Source organism: Ictidomys tridecemlineatus, chromosome 10 (assembly GCF_052094955.1).
Source record: "Ictidomys tridecemlineatus isolate mIctTri1 chromosome 10, mIctTri1.hap1, whole genome shotgun sequence".
Lineage (NCBI taxonomy): Eukaryota > Metazoa > Chordata > Mammalia > Rodentia > Sciuridae > Ictidomys > Ictidomys tridecemlineatus.
In genome coordinates this window covers 34,600,786-34,623,259 of record NC_135486.1, presented here as the reverse complement: position 1 = coordinate 34,623,259, position 22,474 = coordinate 34,600,786, and the positions used below count along the sequence as shown (strand labels likewise).

Sequence of the window (22,474 nt, the reverse complement as noted above, 5' to 3'; positions counted from 1 at the left end):
ACTCTTGACAAAGATAAATAGGAGAATCAAAAGAAGCCAGTCCTGCAAGAAGGGAGACTGAAATCAAAGGTGCCGCCTCTCTCTGGACAAGTTGGGCAAGAAGCAGAATCAGAAATAGCAAAATGGAAATAACCGGCTTGGCAGAAGCCCCAATATGAATGACTGCATATTGGTCATTAATCCTTGCACAAGCACTGGTTTTTCAGCTTACCAATATGACTGTCACCTTTCTACCTGCAAGGCAGCATAGTGTCGTTATGTGATAACTCAGGAGAAGCTGAATGGTTAGGCTTGAATCCCTATTCTCCCATCTACCACTGCAGGACCTTGAGTAAATTGCTTAGCCCCTCTGCCCCTCTCCCCACAAATGGGGATGATAAAACCAGCACTCATCTCAAAAGGTTATATTATTATTATTATTATTATTATCATCATCATCATCATTATCCATTTGTGTCTTTAGAACCAACTTCCGATTTACAGGAGATATAGGACACAGGCTGTAACAATTCAAGTAAGTAACCAGACAAATCTAGAAGATGGGACATCTTACAGGACAACTGGCCTGGTCTCCTCATTAAATCAGTGTCACCGAAAAAGAACAGTACTAGATTAAAGGAAACTTAAGGGACATAAAACTAATATGCATTAGGGTTGGGGCTGGAGCTGGGATTCAGTGGTGGGAGTGCTTGCCTAAACCCTGTGAGGCACAGGGTTTGATCCTTAGCACCACATAAAAAGATAAACAAATAAAATAAAGTTCTAAAAAAACTAATATGCATTAGATACTGGATTGGAGAAACCAGTTGTTAAGGGCATTTTTAGGACAGTTAGGGAAATGTTTACAGGCCTAAGTATTAAATGAAATGAAAATTTACTGAAACATGAAAGTGGAGCTCTTACTAAAATAGATTACAAAATAGTGTATTCAATATAACTTTTAATCATATTCTTCTCTCTGCATTTTCTAATTACTGCAAGGCACATATACTATAAAATAACAAATTATTCATAAGAATGAGAGAAGGAAGGAGGAAAAAAAAGAAAGGGGAGAAGGAGAAGAAAAGGAGAGAAGAAAAGGAATGAGAGGGGAAGTGAGAGATTGAGCCAGAAAATCAGGTTTTGAATCTACTACCCTTAAAGTCTGGATTATGATCAGGGTCAACAATCTGATTGGGCAACAATTCTTTTCTTTCTTTGGTGGAGGGAAGTGGGGATTGAACCCCAGGAGCTACATTCCCAGTCCTTTTTATTTTTTATTTTGTGATAGGGTCTTGTTAGGTTGTTTAGCCCAGCTAAGTTGCTGAGGCCTGCCTCAAATTTATGATCCTTCTGCCTCAGTCTCCTAAGTCACTGGGATTACAGGCAGGTATTACTGTGCCTGGCAACGCAACACTTATTTTCTAAAGATTCTGCCTATAAATCTTGAAACCTAGGGTGACAGGATGATGTAGTGGAAAGATCATAAGAGTTCACATTTCAATGTCTTCCCTCCTGCAAATACAAAAGGTTGTTTGACCAATGTGAGTTTTTTCAGTCTGAAAGAAAAATAATCTTCCAATATAAGTTCATAGAAGCACTATTCACAATTGCCTTCAACTAGAAACTACCCAAATGCCATCTAGAGTAGAATAAATAAGAAAAAAGCTTCATGTCCTAGGAACCCCTCTGCTACAGGAAAACCAGGACAGCTAGCCATTTTAGGTACTACTCTCTATAGAGAAGATGGAATTTGATGTTGAAAGCCTGCCAAGTTGGAGGTGCTTGATAAACATTTTGATCTTTCCATGGAAACCCCAGAAAGGCCATGCTTAAAGTATATAGACCATGTCCCAGGAACAAGGGTAAAACCAAAATATACCCACTGCAGCAAGGGAGAAAACCAAGTTCAAGTTGATCAATCATTAATTTAACTGCCTACTAGAAAAAAATTTAATACCCTTCAGAGGAAGATTGGCATATTTATAGTCTCCATATCATTTTAAATGTCCAATATGTATAAATATTTATAGGTGTGAAAAAATACAGAAAAATGAAATGACAGGCTAGCAGACAAAAGAACAACATATTAAGATTGCTGAAAGAATAGTATAATAGTTCATTTCAAACAATTTTTTTTAAAAATTGGCAAATGCTTGTGTTGTCTTAGAGGTTGGCATAGTGGCTACTTTTGGGGGATAATGACTGGAGCAAGCAAATAAAGGAGAATGGTAACATTCTTTTTCTGGGTGCTATTACATGGTTGTTTTCAATGTATCAAAACTCACTGAGCTATACACTTCACAGTATGTGCACTTCCTCTAAGTATTTAATACTTCCTTAAAGTTAAGGAAAACAACCTTGCAAAATAGATAAAAGGATTAGAGCAAATATCCATTTAGATCATATTCCATGGGGTGGTATCTATAGTAGTTATTTTATGAAAGGTTGTTACTGTTAGTATTAATATCATCACCCTACAGAAAGTTCTGGAACACCTAAGTGGATCGGAAAGCCCGTACTTCCTGAGGACAAATCTTACTCTCAGTTGGATTTTTCAAACTCTTTTTAGCACTTAGCAAAATGCTGTGTTTATGGTACTTACTAACATATTTACTGACTGCATGATTTTTAATTTAGGATAGTGTTCACATACAAGGCTGCATACAGACACTGTCTTCTGTCCACTGCAGCTCTTTCTTATGCTCCTTTTAATCCCATTGTTCTCCTTTGGATTCTCTTAAAATTATCTTTTGGCTTAAAAAAAATGGAATTACCACTATGCTTTTGAATATTCTAAACCCAGCACCTTGAGCTCTTTTAGGAAAAGCAGCTAGATATCTAACAACTGAAACAACCAAAAAGGCAACCACATAAACTAACCTTAGCAAAAGGCTGCAGACATCTTTGATGCACACTCTTTTTTTGAGCTGCTTCTTCCTAAGTCCAAAAACAGCCTGGACCACCCAGAGAGAAGCCTCCAGGGAGAGCATACAGATGCTGCTGACCTAGTGTCACAGAAACCAAAGCTAAAACACCATGAACAGCACTAGCTGCAAAGCTCTCCTCAGTGTTGGCTTTGGCAGCAAACCTGACACCCTTTATCAGCAGAGATACCTTTGAAGTAGCTGGCAGCCTTCCATCCCCTACTCAAATAAGCTCAGCTTCACATCCTATTCTTTTCTCCAAGACCATCTCTTCATCAGATATGAGAGAATAAAGCTCAATTAATCAGAACAGATTTTTTTGCTACCAATAAGATAAACTAGGCAACTGGAACAGCTGTCTGCAAAGCACCATACAATGCTGTTAGTGACTGTGTTATATCACAGAGGAAATTCAGTCAAAGACAGGTACTGATTTCAGGTGGGGGGGGGAGGAAAGACAGTAGGACAGATGGGGAAGAGAAGGAGGGTTAAATCACTCATCTATTCCTCTCCCAGATATCTCTAAGTTAAACCCTTTCTCAAGAGGGCAGGTTGCAGGGGCACAACTGCTGGAAAATCATTCTTTCTCCATTCACTCAATTCATAGTACAGCTGTTCCCCAGGGTCTGTGGGGAATTGCTTATAGGACCCCTCAAAGATACCAAAATCCAAAGATGTTTAAATCCTTTATATAAAAAGGTGTTAGTATTTGTATATAATCTATGCACATCCTCCTCTGTACTATAAATCATCTCTAGATTATGTATAGTACTCAATATATATGTCAACCATCATTATACTATGTTGTTTATGGAACCGTTAACAATACAGACACACTTTTTTCTCCCCGAGTATTTTTGATTCACAGTTGGTTGAATCTGCAATGTGGAACCTATGGATACAGAAGGCTCACTGTACCCAGCAGAGACACATATTCCAGCATATGGGTCAATTCTTCCCTTCTTATCTATGACAATAACACCAGAGAGCATGCCTCCTACAATATCCTCATCTTTCCACACATAGACCAAGCAGCTGGACTCAAAAGATTCCCTAGGAAATCCTATCCCAGTCCAAAGGAGATAGACAGGTAACACACACTGCTTAAAAAAAAATGTATGTATATGTATATATATATATATTATATAAACTAAAAATATATATATTTTAGTTGTTGATTGACCCTTATTTTATTTATTTATTTACATGAGGTGCTGAGAATTGAACCCAGTGCCTCCCACATGCTAGGCAAGCAATGTACTACTGAGCCACACCCCAGCCCAACACGCACTGCTTTTAATTTTAAATCCCCTTTATCCTCTTTTACTGCCAGCCCCATTTCCTTGGTGCCAAAGGAAATCTGACAGGTCATGCCAATTCCCTTGTGACTGATGTATCAATGGCAAAAGGACATGTTTAACATCTAAGGGTCCTGGAGAAAAGTCTTAATGGAGTCTATTACCTTCCTTCTCAGCACTTCTCATGCATTCCCCACTTCCTACAGTGTAAAGGAAGCCAAATCACCTTTCATCACCCTCCAGGATCAAAGAAGGAAACCACAACGGGCTGCCTGGAAAAATTGGCCTCCCTGCTTCAGTAATGTCAGCTGCTAGGGCAGGCATGGCTCACATCCACACAGACAGGATCTTAAGGCTTCAGAGGTCCTCTCTGCCCTTCACTTTCCCCAAGAAGGAAGGCATCAGCGGTTCTCAACCCTGACTGTAGGCAACCATACCCCCGCCCTACTGCAAAGACTTGGATTCAACTGCACTTGGATTCAACCTTGGCATAGGCATTTTGTTTAACTTTTACATCAACATTATTGAGACATAATTTATACACAATAAAATGTACATATTTTCAAAGTACAGTATGATAAGCTTTGACAAATGCACCACCATTCTCTGGATTACAGAACATTTTCATTAACCTAGAAGTTCCCTTGTATCCCTCTGCAGTCCACCCTTCATCCACACCCTGGGCCCAAGGCAATCACTGATCTGTTTTCTATCACTAAACATAAGATTTACTTGTTCTAAAATTTCATATAAATGGAAACATATAGAGTGTACTCATTGTGCTTGGCTCCTTTTTATTAGCATAATGTTTTTTGGATTCATTTACATTGTATCTATCAGCATTCTGTTTCTTTTTATTGCTGAGTAGTATATGTGGAAGTACCATAATAGGTTTTTTCATTCATCTGTTGATGGACGTTTGGGTTGTTTCCAGTTTGGGCTATTGTGAATGAAGTATCAGCTTCCTATGGCAGCTGAAACAAATTACTGAAAACTTGGTGGCTTAAAATAACACTCGCAGAGTTCTGGAGGTCAGAACTCCAAAATTAATTTCATTGGGCTGAAACCAAGGTGTCAGCAGGACTGCTTTTGCTTGGGGGACTCATAGAAAGAGTTTGTTTTTATGCTTTTTTTTTTTTTAACAATGAGATCTGACTCATGACCCCTTCTTCTATCTTCAAAGCCAGTAATGTAGCATCTTCTTATGACTATGCTCCCATCATATGGCCTTCCTCTCTTTTATCTGTAATTTCCCACTCATAAAGGCACTTTAGATTGCATTCAGGGCCCACCTATTCAAGCTTAACCTCCCTATCACAAAATCCTCAAATTATTCTTTTTTTTTTTTTTCCGGTACTGGAGATTTAACCCAGGGGTTTTTCCACTGAGTCACATCCCCAGCCCCCCACCCCCCCCGCCCTTTTTAATTTTTTTTTTAATTTTGAGACAGGGTCTCACTGAGTTGCTTAGGGCCTTGCTAAACTGTTGAGGCTGGTCTTAAACTTTCGATCCTCCTGCTTGACTCCTTCTGGAGTCACTGGAATTTCAGGTGTGTGCCACTGCACCCAGCTATCCTTAAATTAATTTTATCTTCAAAGTCTTATATGGATTAGATAACATTCACAGGTTCCAAAAATTAGGACATGGACAACTTTGGGGAGGGGGTGGTATTATTCAACCCACCACAAGCACTGTTGTAAATATCTAGGTACAAGTCTTTGTGTAGACAAATGTTTTTATTTCTTTTCTATAAATACCTAAAAATACCAGAAATTGCAGGGCGTGGTGGCACATGCCTGTAATCCCAGCGGCTTGGTAGGCTGAGGCAGGAGGATTGCGAGTGCCCTTGAGTTCACCCCAGTTACCCATCCCCTGCAAAAAAAAATTGCTGGTTCACATGGTAAGTACATATTTAATTCCATAAGAATATACCAGAATCTGGGTGTGGTGGCTCACACATATAATCACACGTATAACCTCGTGAGGCTGAGGTAAGAGAATTGTAAGTTCAAATACCAAGGCCCTGTTTCTAAATAAAACAGAAAAGGGATGGGGATATGGCTCAGTGGTAAAGGGGCCCTGGGTTCAATACCTGGTACCAAATAAATAAATAAATAGAAATAGAGAAACTACTATTTTCTAAACTGGTTATACCATTTCACATTCTTATCAGCAACATGTGAATTTCATCCATTTTCTCTAAGACTTGCCAGTGTCAATCAATTTGATGTTAACCATTTTAGTGAATTTGGAGTTCATCTCCTTGTTTTAATTTGCATTTCCCCAATAATTAATGATATTAACCATATTTTCATGTAATGAAGTGTTTACCCAAAAATGTTTTCCCATTTTTAAAAATTTGGGTAGCATGTTTTCTTATTCCCGAGTTCTAAGAGTTCTTTATTTGGCATTCTGACACAAGTCTTTGTTAGATATATATTGCTGTTGTCTTAAAGTGTCCCCCCAAGTTCATGACTTGGAAACTTAATCCTCAATGAAACAGTATTGAGAGATGGTGCCTGTGAGAGTGACTGGGTGAATGGATTAATACTATTATCGTGGGAGTGGGTTCCTTATTTCAGGAGTGGGTTTCTGATAAAAGCGAGTTTGGCTTATGCTTTCTCTCCCCGCCCTGCCCCCAAATCCTCTTTTTCTATTGCCCATATCATGTTTTCTGCCTCATTGTGATGCAGCAGGAAGGCCCTTGCTAGATATAAGTTCCTTGACCTTGGACTTGCCAGTCCCAGAACTGTTAAAAAAAATATATATAAGTCTCACTGTTTTGCATGTTCTTGCTTTACACTGTTGTTGTTTTGGGTAGTGGGGATTTAATATAGAGCCTTGTAGGAGACCAACCTTGCACTTGACTGAGTCATACTTCCCAGCTAGATGCTTTGGTGCTCAGTCGAAGAAATGTGTTAGAGCTTTCCCCACCCTTCTTGGGTTCAAGGGTCCTGTCTTGTGCATGGGTGTGTCTGGCTACAGCCCCATGGGTGAAGCTGTGCTCACCTGTCCCTTTGTAATATAACCCCTTGCCATGTTTAGGATAGAATCTTCCATGGAAGTGCCTTGTGTGTGTCCCCTTCTCTTACTGTGTCCTTGGGTGTGGCCTACCCAGGTGTCAGTCAACCTGCTGACAGTGGACATCATGAAGATAGACTCAGCCCCTGAAACCTGACCCCTTGAGTCATCTGAATAGCTTCTCCTCAATAAAAGAGGGTCAGTGTGTGCTCTCGCTCTCTCTCTCTTCCTTCAGACTCTTAAGGTCAGAGGAGCTGTCACAGCGACCCCAAAGAAAAAGGTATTTGGGTCTCTTGTGTGGTTATTTGGTGCAGCCCAGTTAGCCCAATTTAACTGGAGTGACCCCTGAGCCTTTTAGTTGCGAACAGAAACCTGGCAGAGCCTCATACAACTAGGCAATCACTCTATCACTGACCTACATCCTCAACTCCTTTAAAAAAATTTTTATTTGGGCACCAGGTCTCACTAGGTTGCCCAAGCTGGCCTTGAATTTGCAATTCTTGTGTCTCAGACTCCCCAGTAACTGGGATTACAAACATACACCACCATGCCTAGCTGAAACCTTCATTCTTTATAAATTACTCAGCCTCAACTATTCTGTTATAGCAGCACAAAATAGACTGACAGAAATAGTTTAAATATTTCCTCTCACTCTGTGGCTTGTTTGTCATTTTCTTAACAATGTCTTTCCATAATTGGATGAAGTTCAATATATCTCTTTTTAAAATTTTATAGTTCATGCTTTTTATATTCTAAGAAATCTTTGTCTATTCACATTCACATTTTTTTAAAAAAATGCTGCAAGTAACTTTCACGCACAGGCAAAGTTGAGAACTATTAGTCTGAAAGGAACCTGATCTAGCTTTCTCAAATTAACCTGAGTTTCTGCCAGAGAAACTTAAGAGTATGAAAGGTAAAACAGGAGTACAGTGAACTGGAGTAATGTAAAAACAAGGATGCAACTGAGAGTCTTAGAACTGCCTGAATTGACTGGGTTCTGAGCTTAAGTGTGAGCAGCTGTCAAGGGCCAGAAACAGTAAGTTGAAAAAGCAAAAGTCAGAGATACTTTTACTGTATTCCAACTAAGGGAAAGGAGGATAAGAGAGCCCAGATTGCCCGCTCCCCTGTGGGAAACAACAGCCCCAAGTTCATTTCAGTTTAAACTGATCAAGTGAAAAAAATTATTTCTGTTCTTGGTGGGATTCTTTAGAACATGCTTCTCACAGAGACCACATGGGCATGGGGATCAGACTTGGCAGTGTTTGGTCACCGTTTTTGAAGCCACCACATTAAACAAATGGAGGTGGCAGCAATAATATTTGCCCAAACCTTGCTTCCAACAGGGTCAGACAGACTGAGCTTTCATTACATGAGAGGAGATGTCCAGAGCACCAAATGGGCTCAATTTTCTCTGGAGTCCTGGACAAAGTGGGTCTGTTTCTAGGCTCTGAACAGGAGGTTACTTTCTCCAGACGTTATATTTAGCTAAAGGAATCTCCAACACAGTTTCATGTAAAATGCAAAATATGTCCCAAAAGACATAACCACAAACCAGAGGGCCAGCAGGGAGCATCCCCTAAGGGAGTACAGTAGCATACAGGGGCCAATTGTGCAGCCACCCTGAGATCCCCAATTGGCTGAATTAGCTGTGAGCCAGATTTTTTGGCTAGTTCTCAAATTTAATGAGACTTTGTTTCCCCTCCTACTAGAGACTCTGCCCCTGGGGAGAAAAGCATGCAGCCATATTCCACTCCAAGTCACAGCTGCTTCCCCAACACCAGGTGGAAGAAACAATTTAAAGTTGACCAGCAAACGAGAGCAGATGTTGGAAACCATGGAGATGCTGAAAAGCACCCTCATGCCTACATGAAGTGTGGCCCTGGCCACCTCCACACCTTTTGAAGGTTCATGTGCAAAATGTTAGATTAATACTACAAGGAAGTAAAATATCCACATGCAATGAATAAAAGTAAGAATGCCTGGGCTGCCCTTTTCCTGCACACCACACCTAGAGCATCCTAATAGACCATGTTCATGGGTTTTAGAGCCAATGTTCTGGATTTGAATTCTAGCCTCACCCCATTTTTGCTTAATCTCTTTAAGCCTCAGTTTCCTCCTTAATAAAATAAAGATAATAATAGAAACTAACTTATAGAATTATTGTAAGGATTAAAAAATAATGCATAAGAATGTTTAACACAATATCTGGCACATAGGGGTTCAAAAACTTCTGGCTTCTATTATCATAACTTTGGCCACTGAATTTTAGATGACAATTAATATAAAACACAGATGTGCACTGTCAAGAGAGAAATAAAGTCATCTTTTCTGAAACCTGTGTCTCCAGAGAAACAGATTTTCTTTTTGCTGCTAGAACCAAATTTACTAGTAAAACAAAAGCTATATCTAGTGTATAGTCTTGGATTCCAGTCTGGCGTCTCTTAGTTGCTGGTCATTACAGATAACAGCATCTGAAACAATGCTTGATTCTTCAAGAAATTTGGTCTTGAGTTGCTTAAGCTAGCCCTCAACCCACCCATACCTCTCTTTTGTTTGTTCTATCTCTGGGGCTGCAATTTATCTATCAAAATTTAACAATGGTTATCCAACAACCAGAAGGAAGCCCCAGTGTAGGATACCCTTGTTGTCACAGAACTGTAGAATTTTGGATTTAGAAGGCACCAAGGAGACTGTATAGCTCATACTCTTTTTTTTTAAGTTTAGGGAACTGAGGCATACAAGGACATAATTGTTCAAGCATTAATGGCAGAGCCAGGTCCAACAGAAAGGGTCACTTGGAAAAGATCTCTGCTCTGATAGCACAAAGCAAGCCTCCAAAAGCTTCTCCAACTGAATACGGTGGTTAGGCACATTCTTTAGGTCTCTTATGTGATTACTATGTCTTAACCAATGCAACATATTCTAAACAAAAGGGATTGAAAAAACTGGGGTATGGAGAATGTTTCTTTGCCAATTTCTAGAAAGTAAAGAGGCTCTCACCCAGCCCAAACAGAAGGAATCTTCTCTTCTGACCTATCAGCTAGCTTCTGAGAGGATTCTGTATACTTGCAGTCCCAAGGGAGAAAAAAAATTAATCACCCTGTGGGACAATAAACATTGGTCATGCAACAATCCTATGAGTATCTCTAATCAACTATAATTTAATCGAAACAAAGTTATTAAGAGGAAGTCCTATGATCTGTACACAAAATGGAGAATGAGAGAAACCAGACCCAGAGAATATTGATAGTATGATTCTACTTATATAAAGTGTGAAACCAAGCAAAACTAATTTTTGATGTTAAAAGTCAGGACAGTAGTTATCCTTAGGGGTTTAGAAGTGGGGATGAATAGAGCATAAGGGGTGGGGGGCTCCTGGGGCACTGAATTGTTCTGTTTCTTCATCTAGAGCTGGTTACACAGGTGTGCTCACTTTGTGAAAATGCACTGAGCTGTAAATCTATGATCGTGCACTTCTCTTCAGTGAAATGCAATATATGAACAGTCCTAGGAGAAATCAGAAATTCTTCATTACAGCCCCAGCACAAAAATGCATGCTTGTAGAGATCAATCTTGAGACTATGGCTAGGAATATGGTTCTTGAGTGGATTTTCCTTCTGAGGGTGATACATCCCATGGCTCATATATGTGCCATACATTTGGGCCTCTGGTGAAGTAAATGTGGATGTTCTCTTAAGGATCCAGGAACACTAATGGCTTTGCCATCTGGCTGCCTTCACTTTAGACATCATTGATATCTGGAGAGTCTAGACAATTCTCTCACCTTGGTTCTTCTCTACACTTCTAAGGCTGGAAGAGAAGGCAGTGAAAGACTAGGTAAAATCAAGCTAGGTAAACAACTCTCACAGAAATTTTTTCTCAAAGGAACAGAAAGAATGGAGGCTACCAGTCAATCCCCTTTTCTTCTCATGGTGGTCTAAGTGGTTGTGGAAACCTATTTCTCTAAGATTTTACCTAGGTTTTCATTATAGTCACACTTGAACAACCCACCAAAGGTTGCAGAATAATTCAAATTAATAAAAAGTAAGCTAGAGCAGATGCTGGAAACCATGGAGATGCTGAAAAGGACCCCTATCCCTAAATGAAGTGTGGCCCTGGCCAAAACACAGCTAGGCCAGTAAATATAGCAAGTGAGCTCTGAGAAGAAGAATCTTTCTCTTCCTTCTTTTCTTTTCAGATGATTGTACTCTCAGCATCCTGTCTCTACAACACAGGGAAAGCCCCTCATGGATGTAGTCATTCTCAGTTCTTTTTGAGGCTGGTCAATACAGAAGACATTGGGTATTAATCCAGTGAAATCTGGAAAACTTCCTAACATTAAGGGTTGAAAAAGTGTTCCAACAGGTATAGCCATCTTAAAATGACAATCCTGATTATCACAGCCTTCTCTCTCTCAGCCGCAAATCTCTTTTTTTTTCCTCTTTTTAATTAACACTGTATGGTTTTTAGTTTTGGTTTTGGTGATACTGGAAAGAACCCAGGAGTGCTCTACCAGTGAGCTAACTGCCCAGTTTTTTCTTTTCTTTTTTAATATTTTCAATTTTGAGACAGGGTCTCACCAAGTTATTCAGGCTAAACTCCAGCTTGTGATCTTCCTTCCTTAGCCTCTGGAGTCACTGGGATAACAGGCATGTGCCGTCACACCCAGCCAATCTCAAATCTTAACACTGGATTTTGTCAAACAGAAACCAGTGAAATCTAAATAGCTCTTTCTATCTGTGACTTGTGGGAAGATTGTTTACCTTCTAGAAAGTCTTTAGGGATGTTAGAGATTGAGTTTCAGGGATGGCATGCTGTGTATAATGGTCAGGGCCTTTGCCACTTGTAACCAAACATCATGAATAAAGGACTCCACTGAGAAACTCTTCTTGAGTTCCTGGGTTTCTAAGAGGTGGGTTCCACCACTGATAGGAAAGGTGAATTTAGCAGGAATTCTTTAAGATTATTACAATTATTTTTAGTGTTTTCTTAGTCAAATTTCTCAACCTACACTCAAGGAAACGTGATAAAAACTGAGCCTCAGAAAGCATGGAGAGACCCCAAACAAAGATACATCAGGATAAAAACAACCAAATTCATACGTACCTTAGGCCAAGATGAGAACTTGGAAAGAAAACAAAAACCAAAACACAAACACACATGAATTTGGTAAATAAGCTAGAAGAGGAAAACATGAAACAACACTGAGATCCCCTAAATCCCAATGTCACAAATCACTTGAGGAAACCACCAAAACACACACAGTATTAATAACATGCAGATTATGACAGATGGTGCCAGTTCTGGGATTGTACTTTATAATGGTTAACTTTCCCAGGACTTTAGTTCTAAAAGGAAGAAAAGAATGCTTATTCAACAACTTTTTCCTCCCTGAATATGAAGCAAAGAATGGTCAGTGGAAAGTCTAATAAGATATCCTTCCTCTTATTTACAAGATTATGTCACTGCTCCTGCCAAGAACGTCTCTATATCTACGTACTTTCTTAAAGAGTCTTCCTGAGTCCTCGCTGACTTGGACAAATCGAGGAATTATATTATTCAGGTAGATGTCACTCAGGGTGGTATGGTCCCTGCTCTCCCGCTTCACTTGGTTTAAGAGGAGATTCCAACAGTTGACTGGAGAAAGAACATTCTGGTCCTTCCTGCAGAGAAACAGCAATAAAAGTAAATTAATAAATAAATATTGGTAAGATTCCAAGGCCAACATATACAATTATAGTGTATGCCACAAATCAAAGCAAAACCTAAAAGATGTCTTTCCTGAAGGTTGCATCCTTACTTTTTTCTTTTTCTAAAAATCCATAGAGAGAGAGAGAGAGAGAGAGAGAATATAAGAATAACATGAAGTGAGGGAGGGAAAAGGGTAGGGAAAGTAGAGAAGAAAGAGAAAGAGAAAGAAGCAGAATTATTTGTTGAACACTCATGTTCTACGAATTTGTTAGAACTTTAAATGTATTAACTCATTTAAGCTCCATTGTTTCATCCTAAGAACAGAACTACCATTTTCACTATTTGACTGATTAGAAAACCAAAGCTCAGAGGGGTTGTCACTTGCCCCCAAGCCATTGCATGGTTAGTAATAGATAGCTAGGGACTAGAACCACAGTTCTCTGCAGACACTGAAGTCCATAACCTTAGCCTTTAGATTACCTGGCTTAGATGGTACAAAATCATTAGAGCACTACAAATTAAATCCTCACAAGTTGTAGGATACAATGACAACAACTTTGGAGACAACTGCCATAAAAAAGTCATGGAACACTCTTCAGTTCCATGGTATACATCCAAATAGATTTGATTTCATTGAGTGAACCATGACCTCATTTCCCATAAAACCAAAAACACAAACCTCATCTGAACATAAGTATTCCAAAATATTCACAGATCCAGAGGGGTAAAGTGCTAAACCTAGTTGTTCACTTCAAATGAAAACAATGTGATCCAAAAGAATAACTGTTACTTAGCTCACAGTACTAATTTAAGCAACAGTACTAATTTATGCATCTGAGAGTTGGATTTCTTTAAGGAGAGAAACAGAAAGTAGGAAAAATTTGTGATACTGTTTATCAAGGGATAATGAGTATTTGGCACACGGCTAGTCCTTTACACACGTTGTTTAACTTAAACACCACAACTATCTGATGAGATGGGTGTTATTAACCACACTGGTGGAAAAGTGGACCAAAATGAAAACAAAAACCCAGCCAAACAAACAAAAAAATCTGATTAAACAACTTTCCTCCAGGTCACACAGCTAAAAAGTGGCAGTAGAGGAGTTCAAAAAGCACACCTATAATTGCAAAGCGTGCTCTTAACCACTCAAAAGAATCCTACCCAGGGTACTCAATCCCCTCTTGCTCCTCTAGTCAGTCTTCGAATACAAAGGAAGGGAGTTGAGAGTGGCTTGGTCCATCAAGGCTAGACACAGGTGGGCAACTGTGACTTGTAAAGCTGAAAGTTCAACTTGGAATGTCCAGTTCCATAGTAATAACTACTAACACATAATTAGACCATATCTACTTAGGCTTTACAACATACCAGACCAGCCAGGCTTGGTGGCACATGCCTATCATCTCAGCAACTCAGGAGACCCAGGCAGGCTTGGTGGCACATGCCTATCATCTCAGTAAGTCAGGAGACCCAGGCAGAAAGATCACAAGTTCAAAGCTGGCCTCAGCAACTCAGTGAGGCCCTAAGAAATTTAGTGAGACCCTTTCTCAAAATAAATGAATAAATAAATAAAAAGAGATGAGGATGTAGAGCAATGGTAAAATGCCCCTGGGTTCAATTCCTGGTACCCAAAACAAAACAAAACAATAAGACCAGCATACACATACACAAGACCAGCAAGTCAAATATCTGTCTAATCAATCTAAAAAGTTGCTTCAATCCAAAGAACTTTAGAGTCTCTTCTGAAATCTGTTCTAAACTTGTCCTTTTCCCTACCCCAGGCATCACACTTCCACAGACAAAATAACTTAACACTTATGTGCCAATCACTGTGACATTATGTCAATTACCTTTCTAGGGAATTTTTAAAAGACTTATATGGGAATTTTAAAATACACTAGCCAGAGGGAGACATACAAGTCATTAATTCACTCCTAAAAATGTTTAGCATCTGGATAAAAAAAGGTCAATAGAAAACAATCCAAAAATCAAATAGTGAGAGATTTAAACACATATTTTCAATGTTTCCATTGCAAAGAACCTCTCAAATTGATTCCAAATCAGTTTTAGTTAACTATTCTAAAACAAAAACAAAACAAAACAAAAAACACCAAAATCTACTTTACATTTTTATCAAGTGGTTTCTCTTGGCAAGATACCCACATCTTCAGGAAGCAAAGAACGTACCAGGCCATTACACTTGCTTTTTAAAATTAGGGCAGATCTCACAAGACCTTAAATTTACAACTGATTTCAAACTGCTTCTTATAGGAAAATGTGGGTTGGGAATCCATACTGTGCTTTATGCATGCAAACATGATGCTTCAATTCAATTCCACAAATACGTAAATATTTGTATCTTAAATAAACAAGGTACAGTATTAGGAGTGTCAGTGGTTATAAAGGCACCAATGTCCCAGTGCAGTGTGGAAAACAGAGAAAAACCTCTAGTAAGACAGAATACTGGCGAGTTAAACAAAGAGCCAGCTAGCTCACAAACAGGGCACCACAGATCACAAGAGGCAGAAACCCATCCAAGGAAATCAAAGTCAATCATGAAAAAAGAATGCAAGATATACAGCCCCAGGCCTCTAATATGTATGTTTATATCCCCAAGCACCCTCAAAAGAAAGGATGAGCAAGCATGATAGATGGGGGCTGGGGTATAGCTCAGTGGGAGAGCTTGGCCTTGTAAGCCTGGTGATACATTGAAGGGGGAACCTTTTAAAATAAAATGCATTGTCACTTAAGGCTATGAAGTGTACTGAGAACTTTCTTTTTTGGTGATGCTGGGAGGTGGAACTCAGGGCCTTGCTATCACATATAGTGCAACAGCTATTATGATTGATTGGTTTCACTGAGTAGGGGCTTTTAAATTGTGTTCTGAGAAACTCTGGAATTAACTGAGAATCATATTTCAACTAAAACTGTAAAACATTCATACAAATGAGCAATCCCGTTAAAATGAACAAGGCCCCTGGACCCAGGTTCCCCGACTTAGACAACACTGAAATGTCTCCTAGGCCACTAGGAGAGCTTCTATGTATGAAAGCCTCAGAACAAAGAATCACTGCATGCAATGGAACTTCTAAACCATGTGCTATTAGTTTGAATGGATGTAGCTCTGCACAGGTTATTTCTTTTTCATTTAAGCCTGTGTGTGCCTCCCTAGAAAAGGCTATACAGGTTGACACATAACTCAACAATCATCCAAGTTCAACTATGTGTCACTGAAAGCTGACAATTGGGTTCATGGGAGATCATGGCTGGCTGGTGAGAATCAATCTTCTCAATATCATATCATTTCATTATCAATTAACACAATGCTAATGATACATGTTGGGGCTTATCTAATTAATAGTTATGAAGGAGGATGGGAAGAGCTGGTGGGTAATGTTAGAGATTAATTTTTTTTCTTTTGTACCACGATTGAGCCACATCCCCAGCCCTTTTTCTATTTTATTTAGAGACAGGGTCTCACTGAATTGCTTAGAACCTCGCTAAATTGCTCAGGCTGATCTTGAACTCATGATCCTCCTGCCTTAGCCTCCCAAACCACTAGGATTACAGACGTGCGCCATCATGCCTGACAGTGATTCAATTTTAAAACAAAGATTGTTTTTTCCAAGCACCTGAATCAATTTAAAACTATCTCAAGATTATAATAACTCTGTGTGAGTAAGAATTTTCTTGGTAGTGAACAACTCAAACCAAAACCAGAAATAACTTGGATGCTTGGATGCTGAAACCGATACAAAAACTGTAATACTTATTCACAACTCTGATTTCAATATTTTTAGTTCATAAGCACAGCCTCATTGTTCACAGTGATTGACTCTGTAATAAGTGGTTTTTATAAATGTGTGCTTTAAAACTAGATCCAGTAAAGCGCTTGCCTACATGCACGAGGCCTGGATTTAATCCCTGATACTGAAAAAAAAAAAAAATCCACTGTTTTGATCTATTTCATATATTTAAGTTCTATGCAAGAATTTTGTTTTACAAAAGCAGTCTATGATTTAAACACACACACACACACTAGAACTTGCTTGTTTCCTCTAGGGGTTCCCAAGCTTCCTTTTACTTTTCAATATTTCAGGTTTTCTGAGTCTGTATGCTTTCTCAGACACACTCCTCCTTTCCACTGAGGTGTTTTAATTAATTCACTTATTTATTTTGGGGCGGCAGTGGGGTAGGAGAGGTGAAGATAATGTGGGGAGAGGGGAATGCAAATACACAGGCAATTTTCCCAGCCAACACGAACAAAGATGAAACACACTTCGAAACACACTTCGGGCTGGAAAATAAGCAAGTCAACGAGACGTGATTTCATAGGGAGCATATTAAGGCTCTGTGAGAGTGGTTTCCTGCTCTAGCGGCTTTGCAGCCTTATTTTATTTGGGGCCGCTGGAGCCAAGGGAACTTCGTTTGGTTGGGAGATTGAAATTTGTCTTTATATCTTTTCCATCTATCATTTGTTTGCACAGTGTCTTTGCTTTCCCCGCCCCCAGAGCCCCAGGTTGTGTAATACTTGGGCATTTAAAGCCAAGGGTCTGCATCCCTTAGGAATGTGCTGAACAGCTGCAAACCTCCTCAAACACTAATCCCTAAAAAGCAGACAAAATATCCAGAAGTATTTTTCTTACTTAAGAAAATTTTCAGGGGGAAGATCAAGAAAACATCATACTATACTGGAGAGGGGATGACTCCAGTCACAAGAAAGGGGACCCAGAAAGTCGCAAGGCGGCTGTGCATCTGCAGAAGGGATTATCACTACAAATGCACTGGAACAGATAAACCTGCACAGCTGAATCATTAGTTTCAAAGACATTAGCCCAGCTTTTCTTTCTCAATTTAGACTACTTATGAATGTTCAACAAACTTAGCAACAATGCTCAAAGGGATTTCACTAAAATATCCAGAATGAAGAGCCAACTCCATAAACTTGGCCTACTGTATTCAGACTTTCTCCTTTCCATATCCCTTCTGTTTGGTCTCACCTAAAACATGGACATGTGTCCATGGTGTACATCTAGCTCCTAAAGATCTTCAATGCATGACTATAAAATCCTGGAAGCTCTCCTAACCTAAGATGACATTTAATTCCTAATTGCTACATTCACGGCTCTGCAGATGGCACGCATGGCACAAGCCTGGCATTAATGGAAGGGTTGAGCTTCTACATTTGCTGTGGTGCAGTGGGTTCCTTCTGGGGCTAATGGTCTCTGACTTGTGCACTCTCAGGGGGGTTGTGTGGATTGACTGAGATGATGGTTGCAAAAGGACTAGAGCAACATGAAAGCTCGACACAAATTGTGAGAAAATATTATTATTTTTATTTCCAAACAAACTAGGATTCAGTTTTCATCAATTTCCAACACACTCCTCACCCAGCCCTGGGCCAGGGCCAAGAGTGCAGCCTGCTGAAAATGCACAGCCCTCAGCAAATAATGGTTAGGATGAGATGGCAGCAACAGGCAATTAACAAAGCAGCTGTAAGTCTCTGGGAAGACGTGAGGGAGATACCAAGGGGAGAGCAGAATTCAATCTCCCACCATCCTTTCCCTAAGGGACCAGGTGGAACGATCCGTCCTGCATTCCACAGTGGGTACTATGTGCTGAGGTTGACAGGAAGGCATCCAAGAGGGAGCCCAGATTGCCAGAACCCTAGATGCCTCAGCAGCTTCCAGACCCCCACCACTGTCTCAGAATTCCTATCAAACCTGCCAATCTGTAGAGAGCTGCCAAATATCAATGCATCTAAGAATAATAGAATTTCTCACTTTGAAAAACAGACATATCTGTGATGATAGACAAAACCCAAATGATTTCAACACATCATTCAATATAAGTTATTAAGCATCCAATGAGGAGGAGGATTAAAAAAAATAAGGCACATGCCTGATAAAAGAGATCATTTAGTGATGGTTGGATAGAAAGCTAGTGACGAGGAGGCTGGATTATTTTAACCTAAATTCCCTCCTGGCACCTTGATTAAAATGAAATGAACTGAGGCAGCCAAAGAGATTATTTTATTCAGATGAGTGTTATTAGCCTTTCTGGCTTATTTTCTCTATTATGCATTTTGCTGATGCTGACAGAAGCAGACAGGCTGGATAGAGAGGCAAAGCTGCAGCGGATTTATGGTCTGACAGTGCCATGCATAAAATCAGACCCTTGCTGACCCAGATAAGCCAGAGGATGGATTGGATTTGCTGGGGAAGGTGTTAAAAGAAGGAGGGGGAAAAATCCCCAAGGTAGAAACGGACTTGAAAAAGAATCTGCCTGTAAGGGCGACTGCTGGTTTTTTGACCCAGTAGTACAGTGGCAGCCTGGAGGCGTCTTTCAAAGAGAAGAGGGTAGACAGGGGGCGGGCACACTCCTCTGGGCTTATCACAGCTCTGGCTTCAGCTTTGCCAGCAATGAGACCAGAGTAGGGAGAGTTCAGAGACAGAAAAAGTGCCAAAAGCAAAAATAATGTATTTTACGTATGGAGAAATGAGCTTTCAAGTTTTCAAGTTAGTACCACAAACTGCCTTCAGTAACCTAAACAGATGATTAGAAAGGATTCAAACGGTGGCATACCCACCTTACTCAAAATAGTCTAAATTGTTCCCTATAATCAAGTTTTGGGGAATTGCTGTATGGAAACAGGATTTTTGTGGCTCTGGATTAGTTCCACAGAGCTTAGCCACACCCTTTGGGGAATGTCATGCCCAAGAGCTGGGAGCTTAGGATTCTACTTTGAAGTAGAGAACTGGACTAGCACCGTGTCCAACATCTGTTAAGTGCTTAATAACAATTTCCTGAATGATTATGGGACCAAGGTTCTTGTAGGTTAAAGGTCAGAGAACTAGGAATGGCCCTCAAATGGGAGGCACTATTGACTCTCACTGGAGTTGACTCAATTTATGATACAAGAGATTTTTCCTTCTCTTTGACCACTCCATGGCACCCTATCACAGGGGAGAGGAGGCAACTGGAGATTCTTATACTTCTTAAGACCTTAGATTCCATGAGACTGTAGTCTCAAGATTTGAATCTCTGCAATCCAAATTTCTTGCCTAGATTTTTGACATCTTATTGTCTAGACTCCTCTAAGTCCCTGATCTCATTTCGTTCATTTATTCAACAGATACTAATTGAGCACCTACTGTGTACCACTGTTCTGTGTACTAGGGATAAAAAAATAACCATTCTTATTTCTCATCTATTTCTCCCATTTGTAAACCTTTAGGATCAGAGATATGGCTTTCTTATTCCTGGACTGTCCATCACCTGTAACCCCATCCACTGGTGTGGATGAATCCATTGTGAAACCCTGACCTGGCTGACATAGAAGACCTGCCTGCTCACCAGGCCTCTGCATGGACCTTCCTTCATTTACACCCATGTCTTGGCATAGTATTCTCAGAACTGCAGGGAAGAATAAACAAAGTGGCTATTAGACTCTCCTTGTATACTCTAGGCACAAACTAAATGCTGGAGGACAAGGTCTAAGCATTCAATTCCTGTGTTATCTGTAGAACGAATGGCCTAGACAGTCACTTAGGAATTAAATTCACACCTTAGAACCCCAATTCATTCAATGAAACTAAAACACCACAGCAAGAGGAAAAGGATCACAAAAGTATGATCAATGGCCAAGGAACATTAAAGTCAAACATGTTTTTTGGTTTAAAAAGAATCTATAACCATCTATATTACACTGACAGTTGGGTCCACATATTCCATAGAAAAACTTGTGAACAACTCTACAATTATATCTTCAGTTTTTTTCTTCTCTAGTTAATTAAGATGTCACCAGAAACCCCATAAGTAATTATAGAACATGACAAACATACAGAGAAAGAAGAACAAAAAAACCCATGCAGATGTGTTAGCAGATTTTTTAAATAAATGAAACCTTGGAAGATGACTGAGGCAGACAGTCTGGCTCACCCCTGGTAATTCATTCTAGAGAAATAAATACCTGTCAGTGCCAAAGTGAAATGACGTCACTCAGAAATCCACACACTTATTTTCAAAGCAGTAAACACCCCCTTAGGAGCAGGCATCTCCCTGGCACCAGGCATGAGAAGAGAAGTTTGATCTACAGCCAGTAACTCCTCCTGGCTAGCAATTCAGTACTTAAATTTGCCAAGTGCCAACAAGCCACTGGGAAGAAAGAGCATCCATAAGGGTGTCTCCTCCTCTTGTTCCTGGGACAATAAGTCCCTTTACATTGGTCATTACAGCAATGAAGAAAAGATAGCTCCTGTATAACTACAGAGCTAAACAGAATAAAACCTCCATAGTCATCAGATGAGCTGTGTGCATCATTACCACTTCTCATGTGTTATTTTAATATTTATCTTGCCTTTATTGGAAGGAAGTCTCTTGAGGATAGGGTATATTTTGGAATGTTCAATAAACACCTATAACCAAGAATCAGATTGACTAATAACCAGATGCCAGAGCCACACAGAAATCCTATAAGTGTTGAGCACAGTAAGACTACGATTCACTTAATTAATAGTTCTTATCTTCAGTCTCCATCTACCTTACCTAATCAACTGCTCCAGCACGAACCTTGTGCTCACTCTCTGGGTGGTTGTTGAGTGACCAAATTTATATGCCCATTGGCTTGTGAACTACAGCATATTATTAACCAGGTTGATATTTTATTGGCAAAATTTAAAGGGTTGGGTGATGTAAGAGATGCCCTACTCAATTTCAGGTTAGTGGGTCAAATTATTGAGTTCAGGTCCTTAAGGAATCTAGATGAACAATGAACCCCATTACAGCAGGCGCTAAAGCACCTTAACCTATACTTAAGACCCAGATTCAGTTCTGCTATTTACTAGCCAAGTAATTTTGGATAAGTAGCAAATGTATTCTGGGTCTCAAATTTCCCTTATCTGTTTAAAAATATAAATGGGGACAGCAGACCTGACCTGCCTGACTCATCTGATCAGTGAGGATCAAGTCAAACAAGGTGACATCCACAAAAAAACTTTATAGACAGGAAGTGTTCTCCAACTAAAAATCAATATCATCATCATTTCTAATTATTGTAACAACTAATACTATTACCCAACAGCCCACACAACGAATTTATACCCACAAAACAAAGTAGCTAGAGTCTTTACAAACACACCCCAAAATTCCCAAAATTACTCAATTGACAATGAACTTGTTTTATAAATTTCCTACTTCTTCAGTGCACTAAATAGGAATATATTTTGCTTCTCTTAATTTATCACCTGATTCTCTGGAAATTCCCAAGCTCAGTAAATCTGCTGTGCCTAACCTAATTGAGACATGAAAGAATTTTAAACTGCAAAGCCAGAGGGTATAAAAAATAGAATCATGGAATTTCAGAGCTAGCAGAGACTTTCAAAATGGTTCAGAGTCTAGACCAAACCTATCATTTTCTAAGTGAGGAGACTAAGACTCGGGGAACCTGAGGTCACATAGATAGTGTGGAGCAAAGCAAGCACCCAGGTCTCCTGACTAGCAAATGTTTTCTTATTTCATTGTGGTGGTTGTTATATTTCAACCAGAAACCCCTCAGCA

General features: G+C 39.7%; 1 protein-coding gene across 6 annotated transcripts in view; it reads right to left on the bottom strand.

Moving 5' to 3' along the window:
* Srgap2 (SLIT-ROBO Rho GTPase activating protein 2) overlaps window positions 1–22,474 on the bottom strand; it is a 242,166-nt gene that overhangs the window by 107,044 nt on the left and 112,648 nt on the right. For all 6 annotated transcript variants that reach the window (XM_005329485.5, XM_021729234.3, XM_021729235.3 and 3 more), the window contains one exon: window positions 12,726–12,888. In XM_005329485.5, coding sequence (XP_005329542.1) covers window positions 12,726–12,888 — 163 coding nt within the window. The remainder of the gene's footprint in view (window positions 1–12,725; window positions 12,889–22,474) is intronic.